The sequence below is a fragment of the Colobus angolensis genome, unplaced genomic scaffold (genome assembly GCF_000951035.1).
Source record: "Colobus angolensis palliatus isolate OR3802 unplaced genomic scaffold, Cang.pa_1.0 Scaffold22, whole genome shotgun sequence".
In the NCBI taxonomy this organism is placed as follows: Eukaryota; Metazoa; Chordata; class Mammalia; order Primates; family Cercopithecidae; genus Colobus; species Colobus angolensis.
This window is the reverse complement of record NW_012115377.1, coordinates 5,443,457-5,451,882: the sequence shown is the minus strand read 5'-3', so window position 1 is coordinate 5,451,882 and position 8,426 is coordinate 5,443,457. Positions and strand designations below refer to the sequence as shown.

At 63.1% G+C, this 8,426-nt stretch overlaps 2 protein-coding genes across 3 annotated transcripts in view; both read right to left on the bottom strand.

The window, feature by feature from the left end:
- Positions 1–2,102: 2,102 nt before the first annotated feature.
- Positions 2,103–5,033, bottom strand: SNAPC2 (small nuclear RNA activating complex, polypeptide 2, 45kDa). Of its 2 annotated transcripts, XM_011943594.1 has the most exons (5): positions 4,800–5,033; positions 3,806–3,925; positions 3,576–3,644; positions 3,004–3,316; positions 2,103–2,907 (listed from the first exon to the last, which is right to left on the bottom strand). In XM_011943594.1, exons 1-5 carry the CDS (start codon positions 4,980–4,982, stop codon positions 2,588–2,590), a joined length of 1,005 nt encoding a protein of 334 aa, XP_011798984.1. In that variant the 5' UTR covers positions 4,983–5,033; the 3' UTR covers positions 2,103–2,587. The 2 variants fall into 2 exon arrangements, with proteins under 2 accessions (XP_011798984.1, XP_011798983.1); XM_011943593.1 differs by having other exon boundaries at positions 2,103–3,316.
- Positions 5,034–6,246: 1,213 nt separating this feature from the next.
- Positions 6,247–8,426, bottom strand: part of TGFBR3L (transforming growth factor, beta receptor III-like) — a 2,791-nt gene continuing 611 nt past the window's right edge. The window contains 5 exon segments of the mRNA XM_011943641.1: positions 6,247–6,423; positions 7,181–7,253; positions 7,446–7,604; positions 7,706–7,832; positions 8,361–8,426. Of these exon segments, the coding sequence (XP_011799031.1) occupies positions 7,186–7,253; positions 7,446–7,604; positions 7,706–7,832; positions 8,361–8,426 (420 nt within the window). The 3' untranslated portion in view covers positions 6,247–6,423; positions 7,181–7,185.

The window sequence follows — 8,426 nt, the reverse complement described above, 5'->3', positions numbered from 1 at the left end:
ACCTCGTGCCTTTATCCGCCCTGTCCCTTCCTCTCTGCGCATCTCACCCGCCCGGCTGGCCCCTGCCCCCCGCCCCCCCCCAGCTCTGAATCCCACGAGGGTCGGCCCTGCGGGGAGCGCCGCGGGGCCAGGACTGCGTTCAGGATCCCGCCTCGGAGCCCCCTGCCCCGGGGAGAGGGGGAGGGAGTTGGGAGAAGCCCAGCCCCTCCCCCTCGAGACCCCTCCCATGTCCCCTCCTGGCCTGGCCGGAACCCCACCTCGTGCCTTTATCCGCCCTGTCCCTTCCTCTCTGCGCATCTCACCCGCCCGGCTGGCCCCTGCCCCCCGCCCCCCCCCAGCTCTGAATCCCAGGAGGGAGGATGACCCCCGCACCGCCCCTTCCCCAGCGTGTAAGTGGCTCTGCTATTGTGCGTTCCTGGAAGTGAGGACCCCCTTGTCCCTCCTCCCTCCCCTGTTGTCTGGCCGTCGTCCACCCCACCTTGACTGAGTGTTGAGCCCGTCCTTGGGCTCTGGCCCTGCGGGGCAGGCTCTCCTGGGCCCACGGGGCAGACGCTGCATACCAATTTGCCCTGCACCGCCTGTCCCGGAGACGGAGCCCGAAGGCCTGCCATGGCGGCTGTGTCGAGGATGCGTGGCCTCTGCCGTGGCGGGAGAGTGTGGGCAGGCTCATTACTGCCCCCAACCCGGGCCGCTGGACAGGTCAGCGCGCCCTGCCCCGGTGCCCACCGCTGCCCCCCATCCGCCCTCCTGCCACTTCCCGCTGACTCCCCTGCCGTGCCTCCCGCAGCCCTCCCATGCCGTTCTACTCCCTGCCTCTGAGCCGAACATGATAATAAAAGCTATTATTGAGCGCTTACTGCATGCCAAGCAGCGTGCTGAGTTGGCACCTCCTGTTTATAGCCTATCTCCTCTTCGGGAGCGTGAGAATGAGCCAGGCCCCGTTAGCATCCCAATTCTACGGGCCAGGAGATCGAGGGCCGGCAGCTCCAGTGACTTATTTGCCCATAGTCACATGGCTCGAGTCTGGTCGGGCTGGAAGTGGAACCTAGGTCTGGCTTCTGCATGTTTTGAAAGCTTCCCAGGACTGCAAAGACACCAAGATCACAAGCCCTTTCACCAGCTTTGGGGGGCTGATGTGTAACCATCTCGATATCCCCAGCTCCCTCCCTCCCCTCCACACACAATTCTGTTGACCTGGGGAGGCGCTGGGGGTGGTGAGAGAGACTCAGCCCTGCGGGGAGCTGGGAGGAACACCGTCCACCAGCCCTGGAGGGAGGCTCCGACGACCGTACCTGCAGCCTAAGCCTCCTCCCCCTGCCCACCACCATTGGCAGCGTTTGTGAGTCTGGCGTGGTGGAACGGTGACCACGGACGGAGTGGGCTGGCTGCGCTCCAAGGCCCTCCCAGGAGATGTGCACCCCGGGGGAGCCGTGTGCAGTGTGTGTGGGGAGGAATGAGCGTTTCTATAAAAGGAAGGCTGGGTGAATGCAGACTCCGCGAACAGAATTTTACCCACTTGGATTACTAGCTGGGCGTAGGGCGCGGTGCTGTGGGAGGACATCTGCTTCCCTCCCCCGGACCCGACCCTCAGTCCACACCCACAGGGCAGGTGAGGCTGATGGAGGGAGCCCCAGGCGGGGACCCAGCACCCCCAGGGATTTGAGGTCAGCCCTGACTCCAGCGCCCCTCCCTCCCCGCCTTCTAGGAATCCTTGAGGTCCCAAGGATACCCCAGGGGAGACACTCCACTCCCGCCAGCCTCCTGCCGCTTGGGACAGCCCACCCCTATCTTCCTCCAGCCCCTAGCCTGGGGCTTGACGCCTTCCACCGGGCCACCCCCGCTCTGCTGCCTTCTCCCCTCCACCTGTGCGATGTGACTTTGCCCTACTCTGAAACCCATCCCTGACGCCTGTCCCCAAGGTACGCTGCCGGCTCTCCCTCTTCCCATCCACACTTGTCAGCTCCACAGTAACCAAGGGGCTCCTCACCCCAGGCCTCATCAGACCAGAGAGGTGGCAGCTCTCCTGCCTGGCACACACCCCAGCCCTGTGACCCCAAGCTCTGACACTTCAGGGCCCCCACTTCTATCTTTAAGTCACAGGCGAAAGAGAAAGAGAATAATGAGGACTTTATTCATGGTCACGGAATACCCCCGGGAAGGGGAAGGAGCTGGCGGCAGGTAGTAGTACCCACGACTGGTCAGTTGAAGAAAGGGAAGATGCTGGTCCCGAGGTACAGGAAGGGGAAACGTGTGAGAGCATTTACAGTGTGCAGTGCCAGCTGTGGCCCCCAGCAGACAACAAGGCACAGTGGGGCTTGGGGACTGGGGGAGGCCAGCCCTGTCCGCCTGTCCTGGAGGTCAGGAGGCTTGTGAATGGAGTCTCGTAACCCCCACCCAACCCCTGTACAACGGGGGTTCCATTTCTGAAACTCCCAAAGTGTGGGGCGTCTCAGAGGCCCACCCCACAGCTAAGCGTCATCTCAGGGACCTTCCCCCACGACGGGATCCTCAGAAACAGCCAGTGCCAGCCGAGTAGAACCGAGGGCCAAGGCAGGGGGTCTGGTGTGCCTCCTGCCCGCCATGCCCCTCACCTGGCAGGGGTGGCTGCCCGACCCAGAAGCTCCAAGGGCACCAGGAACGGGTTCAGGGGACAGATCCCAGCTGCTTGCCAGGACGATTTCAATTCGCTGGGCTCGGCCTTCTTGGTGGCTGGGGGGGTCTCCTCTGGTGCGTTGGAGCCAGCCCCGTCCACCTCAGCAGCAGGCCCCAGGCTCCCTCCAGCGGGGCTGGGCTGGGGGGCTGTCAGACGTAAGTACGTCTCCGTCATATGCTCAACCAAGGCTGTGCAGGGCAGGAGGGGCAGCTCCTCTGGAAGTGACATGAGCAGGTCGAGGACCACAGCAGACTCTAGTGATGGATGGAGGGGAGGGGTAAGGAGACACGCTTGCCTGCCGCCAGGGACCCCGATCCCTCTGCCTCTGCGCCCTCCCTCACCCTTCTCACCAGCTGCTGAGAGCTCAGGGCTGCGGCCACTTCGGGAGAGACAGGACAAGTACTTGTAGATCTTCTCAAAGTCCACAGCGAAGTCATCTTCAGTGGAGGGACCAGCCGAGGATGCAGAAGGTTTCTCAGGAGCAGGGTCAGAAGTCTCGGGGGTGGAGCTAGGTGCCTTGGGGGCGGGGCTAGGTAGCTCAGGGGCAGAGTCTTCCTGGCCTCCGGGGGCGCTCAGGAGCAGCGGCTTTCCACGGGCCTGCGTGGGCTTGGGGGGCTTGGAGTGCAGGAGGGTGACCGGTTCCGTGGCCGCGATGGTGAGCACCTGGCAGGCAGAACAATCAGGGAGTAAGGGAAGCTAGAAAGTCCTCTCACCGTCTATACATTCCCCCATCCTCTCGGCCACCCTAAGATGCTGCTTAGACAGGAGATGGCCTCAGAGCCAGGGACGCTGAGGCTCGAGGTGTCCAGTGACTGGAGGCCACAGAGCTGGCAACAGGAAGGGCCCAGGACCCAGGTTCACATGTTGACCCAGGGACCCTGTCCTCTAGGACGTCCCGACCTGCCTCGGGGGATGGCCGTACCTGCGAGAAAGCCACTGCCAGGGCTTCCTCCAGTGGCCCTGTTACCTTCTCAGCCAGATCCGTCCAGACCTGAGTGAAGCCAGAGGTACAAGGTCAGCCCAGGGATCAGCCTGCAAGGGCCCCCCAAGCCCTGCCCTCCTGGGGATCCCCTAATCAGGTTATCCTCCACAACTCCGACCTACCCACCAGGGAGCTGCCCTGGACAGCCTCGCCCTGTTCATCTGCCTCACCTCTATGGGGGCTGGGGGCTGTGCCTCCCGGCGCCTTGGTCCCTGAAGGCCACCCGGATGCACCTTCTGAATGGCCTCCCGGGCTACGCGGCCCTTGAGCTGCTGGAGGAAGACACGGATCTAGAAAGGAAAGAGGAGGCCGAATGAGGCTTCTATGAGCTCAGGGCTGCAGCAGAGAAGCCAAAGCCGGCTCCCTTGCCTGCTCTGGGCCCCGCTACTGCGCCTTAGTCTCCTGCTAGCCCGGTGTTAGGAGTCCCAGTGACCGCCAAGGCCCCTACCCCACCCAGAGTGTGACCAGCTACCTAAGGAAGGTGTAAGGCCCAGGCCAGTTCCGGCTCCTTCAGGCAGCCCAGGGCCCAACCCTATGCTGGCTACTACCCCGTTCAACTCCCTTCTTCGTCCCCTCTTACCCCATTCCCTGACTCTCACTTCAAGCTCGTATCGTGTCCAACAGCATGCGTTGCTTTTCAAGACTGGCCTCAGCTGCGTCTTACTCCCAGTTCATTCCGCCCGTTTCGCCCTCGCCCCACCCACGCATTACTCCGAAGCTCGCCCCGCCTTTAAAGCTTGCACTCATCCCATCCACGCCCCGCCCACGCCTTACTCCCAAAATGGCCCCGCCCTTAAGTCTTGCTCTTAATCCCGCCACCAGACTCACCCTGCCCCTCAAACTCACCCACCCACTCTCCAGCCCTCAGCTGCACGCACGCCTCGCCCCCAGCATCGCCCCGCCTCTCCACTTCACGTATGCCCCGCCCACGTCTGGCTCCCAAGCTCGCCCCGCCCCTAGGTCTTGGTCTCTTCCCGCCCACGCCCCGCCCCTCACCCAGCCCAGGCTCACTCACTAACGCCCCGCCCCTCAGCCCCATGCCACAGCTCCGCTCGCTTACATTCCTGGCCCCGCCCCGCTGGCTCCTGCCGCAGCCCCGCCTACTCTACGCCCTACCCTAGTCCCGTCTCCAGCCTGGTTTTGGTTCCGAAAACCGCATCTCACCTCAGCCTCGCTCCGGCCCTGCAGCTCCCGGGCCAGCTCGGCAGCGTCTGGCTCCGGCTGGCCCTGCCGCGCCTGCAGGAGTCTCACTAGCTGCCGCTTCTCGCGAGCGCTCCAGGTCGCGGGACCGGTCACCTCGCCCAGATAGCGCGCCGGGGCCGCTCGCCGCCTGGGAGGTGGCTTCATGCCGGTCAGAAAGACGCAGGCGCTGTAAGGCCGGTCTCCGGCGGGCGGAGCTACGGGGGCCGCCGAGGCCAGAAAACACCACGCGGAGGCGGACGCACGTGGGGGTGTGGCTCCGCGTTTGCAGGCCCGGGGACCCGCCCCAATGGAAGTGAAGGGGGGGGATCAGCACCGGAACTGGGGCGGGGCCAAGGAGACCCTCAGCCTACACTTTATCTCATTCATGAAGTGGAGACTACACCTTGGATCTCGTGCCCTCCCTCTATTGCTGGACTAACTCATGAAGCTACTACTGTGTGCTTTGCTTCTCGCAGAGGGGTGGGTTCTGGCTGAAAGGTCAAGTCCGAAGATCCAGTAGTGGTCAAGAAGTTGGGCTCTGGGATCAGACAGGCCTGGGGACTTTGGGCAAGTGATTTAGCCTTGCCGAGCCTCAGTTTCCTCCTCTTGTAGACTGGGGCTGATAGTCCCACTCTTGCCTGTATAAGGCAAGAGAGATTTAAGGAGCTCTAGATTAGACTGACAATCTAAGAGGAGACTGGAGCAGGAGGAGACTGGAGCAGGAGGAGACTGGAGCAGAGGCAGAAGGTCGAGGCGGAGCAAGGGCAGGGTCCGGGCGGGGGTCGTGGAGAGCAGAGGCCTGGCTTGAGGAAGATCGCAGGAGGCAGATGGGCAGGTGTCCGGGTAAGGAGAAGAGGGAGGGGGAGGGTTTATTTTAAACTTACGCTTGTGGGGTTGGGTGTCGCTTTTTTTTTTTTTTTTAGGTGGATTTTTGCTCTTGTTGCCCAGGCTGCAGTGCAGTGGCGCGATCTCGGCTCACTGCCACCTCCGCCTCCTGGGTTCAAGCGATTCTCCTGCCTCAGCCTCCCAAGCAGCTGGGATTATAAGCACGCGCCACTACGCCCTGCTAATTCTTTTTTTGTATTTTTTTAGTAGGGACGGGGTTTCCCCATGTCGGCCAGGCTGGTGTGGAACTCCTGACCTCAAGTGATCCACCCACCTCGGCCTCCCAATGTGCTGAGATTACAGGCGGGACCCACCGCGTCCGGCCGGGTGTCGCTTTCTGTTTGAGACAAAACGCCCTAGAGTCTCCCATGACCCGGGAGTGCACACGGGTATGTGGGCGTATGGTCCCCGCCCCCAGGTTCCACCCCTCTAAGTCAGGATTTCTCAGGAATCCTCCCCAAGTCCTACTCCCAGCTTTCTCCCCAAGCCTCCCCACCCATCTCCCACCCCGCACCTTGCGCGCTCACTGAAAGCACCAGAACTTAGCCGATCAATCCAGAGGTTTATTTTGAGCACAAGTGGGAGGGACGGGGAGGAGAGAAGCACAGGGGTCGTGGCCCCATCAGGTCCGAGGTCCAGGGAGGCGGGTCCGGTCCTGTTGGTCCTGGTCCCGAAGCGGTAGCTGGGTGTATCTCCGGACCACGTTGGGGGCGCACCATCTCTGGGAGGGGTGGCTGAGGCTCCGGACCACGTTGGGGGCGCACCATCTCTGGGAGGGGCCACCTCCCTTCCCAGCAGACCACTGGCCTCTTCCATCGGTCTGTATGCCGGGGTGAGAGTGGGAGCCGGGTCTGAATGCTGAGTTCTCCTCGTGTAATGCCTCTCTCCACCTAATGCTCCTGGCTGGACCCACTGCCTGAGTTCGAATCCAAGCTCCACCCAGTATTGTGACTTTTGACAAGCTACTTAATTCAGAGAATGCCTCATTATTCTCGTCTCTAAAATGGGGATTATAATAGTGTCCGCCTGGAGGTTAAGGGGATTAAGTTAGTTCATAGGCGTAAAACATTGGCAACAATGCCTGGGGTCGGGGGGCAGTGGCTCACGCCTGTAATCTCAGCACTTTGGGAGGCCGAAGCGGTAGGATCACCTGAGGTCGGGCGTGCCAGACCAGCCTGACCAACATGGAGAAACCCCATCTCTACTAAAAATACAAAATTAGCCGGGTGTGGTGGCGCATGCCTGTAATCTCAGCTACTCAGGAGGCTGAGGCAGGAGAATCGCTTGAACCCGGGAGGCAGAGGTTGCGGTGAGCGGAGATTGCGCCATTGCACTCCAGCCTGGGCAACAAGAGCGAAATTCCATCTCAAAAACAAACAAAAAAACCCCAAAAACCTCAGTGCCTGGCACGAACTAAGCGCTAGGAAGCGTCACTGTCATCTCCTCCTTCCCCCAACTCCCTCTATCTCCATACTTACCTTCCTCACTGGGGCCTCCTGGGCTGGGGACCGCTGGGCGAGGCTCTCGCGGGCGGGCCGGGAGCCGGGGGCGCTGGAAGTAGAGGCGAGCTGCAGAAGGGCTGCTGCGCGCCACGCCAGGCTAAGGGCGGCCTCTGGGGGCTGCTGCGGGCATCGCGGAGGCAGGCCTAGCTAGAGCTGATCAGGCCCCACAGGCGGGATCGCGTCGCCCCAGGTACCGACGCCCGGGATTAGACTGGGGGCCCGGCTTGACGGAGGTCGGTACCTGAGTGCGCACAGACGAGGCCCAGCCCGGCGGCCAGTGCGGCGCCCAGCACGAAGGCTGCCAACACCAGCGCCACCACCGGCGCGGGTTCCAGGGCCGCAGGGGCCGGCGCGGGAGGCTCAGGGCGCACGGCGCGGCCGGGGACACTCTTGGGCGGCCCTGTGGGAAGAGCCACGCTGAGACTGGTTCCAGGTCCCAGGTGTCCTTCCCACCCCCTTTGCCACCCCACGGCCCCCTGCGGAGGAGGACTGAGTGCTCACTGGGGGGCGGCCGCGGCAGGGTGACCACGATAGGCTGCGTCAGCGTGTGCAGGTGGGGGCCGTCGGCAGCCAGACCCTCGGCGCTGCCACTGCCAGTGCCGGCGCACGCCTCGTCCTGAGGCAGACACTGGGGGAGAGGAAGGTGGGGAAGAGACGGGGACATCAGGGCACCGGGATCGTGGCTCTGGTCCCCAGGGCCCCCAAGAGAGACCTGAGTCCGGCTCTCCACCACAGCCAAGATGGGACCCCTGGAAATCCGGCCACTTAGGGATCCCTGAGCCCAGCCCCTACTCATACAAGTGGCTAGCCGCCCAGCCCCTAAGGACCCCAAATCCCAGCCCCACAAGATTGCATGGTCCGGGTCTCCCAGCACCTAGCATGTGAGGCCCAGCACCAAGTTCCCAGAAATGTGTCCCCTTAGTGGTCTTCTGCATCCAACCCCCAGCCCTGAAGGATTCTAGAGCTGTCCATGGGGGAACCCAGTGTCCACACTGTCCCCGGAGAAACCGTCGGCAGAGATGGGCCCCTCCGCCCCACCTCTCCCCACCTCCAGATCCTCGGACCCCGAGAGTATCCCCTTTCCACTGCCAGAGTCGCTCGTGCCCAGTCCCCGAAGGACCCCGGCGCTCGGATTCCAAGCTCTGCGCCCGCGCACCCGCGATGGCGGCGGCGGTGGCGTCAGAGGCGCAGGCGCCCGGAGGACTCCCCGGAGGCGGCGGCA

Excerpts from the sequence above, each read along its gene's own strand:
- SNAPC2 (XM_011943593.1), bottom strand. The coding sequence starts at position 4,982 with ATGAAGCCACCTCCCAGGCGGCGAGCGGCCCCGGCGCGCTATCTGGGC. Across the intron at positions 3,645-3,805 it reads AGCCCCCAGCCCCCATAGAG|GTCTGGACGGATCTGGCTGA; the intron begins GTGAGGCAGATG and ends GGCTTCACTCAG. Across the intron at positions 3,317-3,575 it reads TGGCAGTGGCTTTCTCGCAG|GTGCTCACCATCGCGGCCAC; the intron begins GTACGGCCATCC and ends TCTGCCTGCCAG.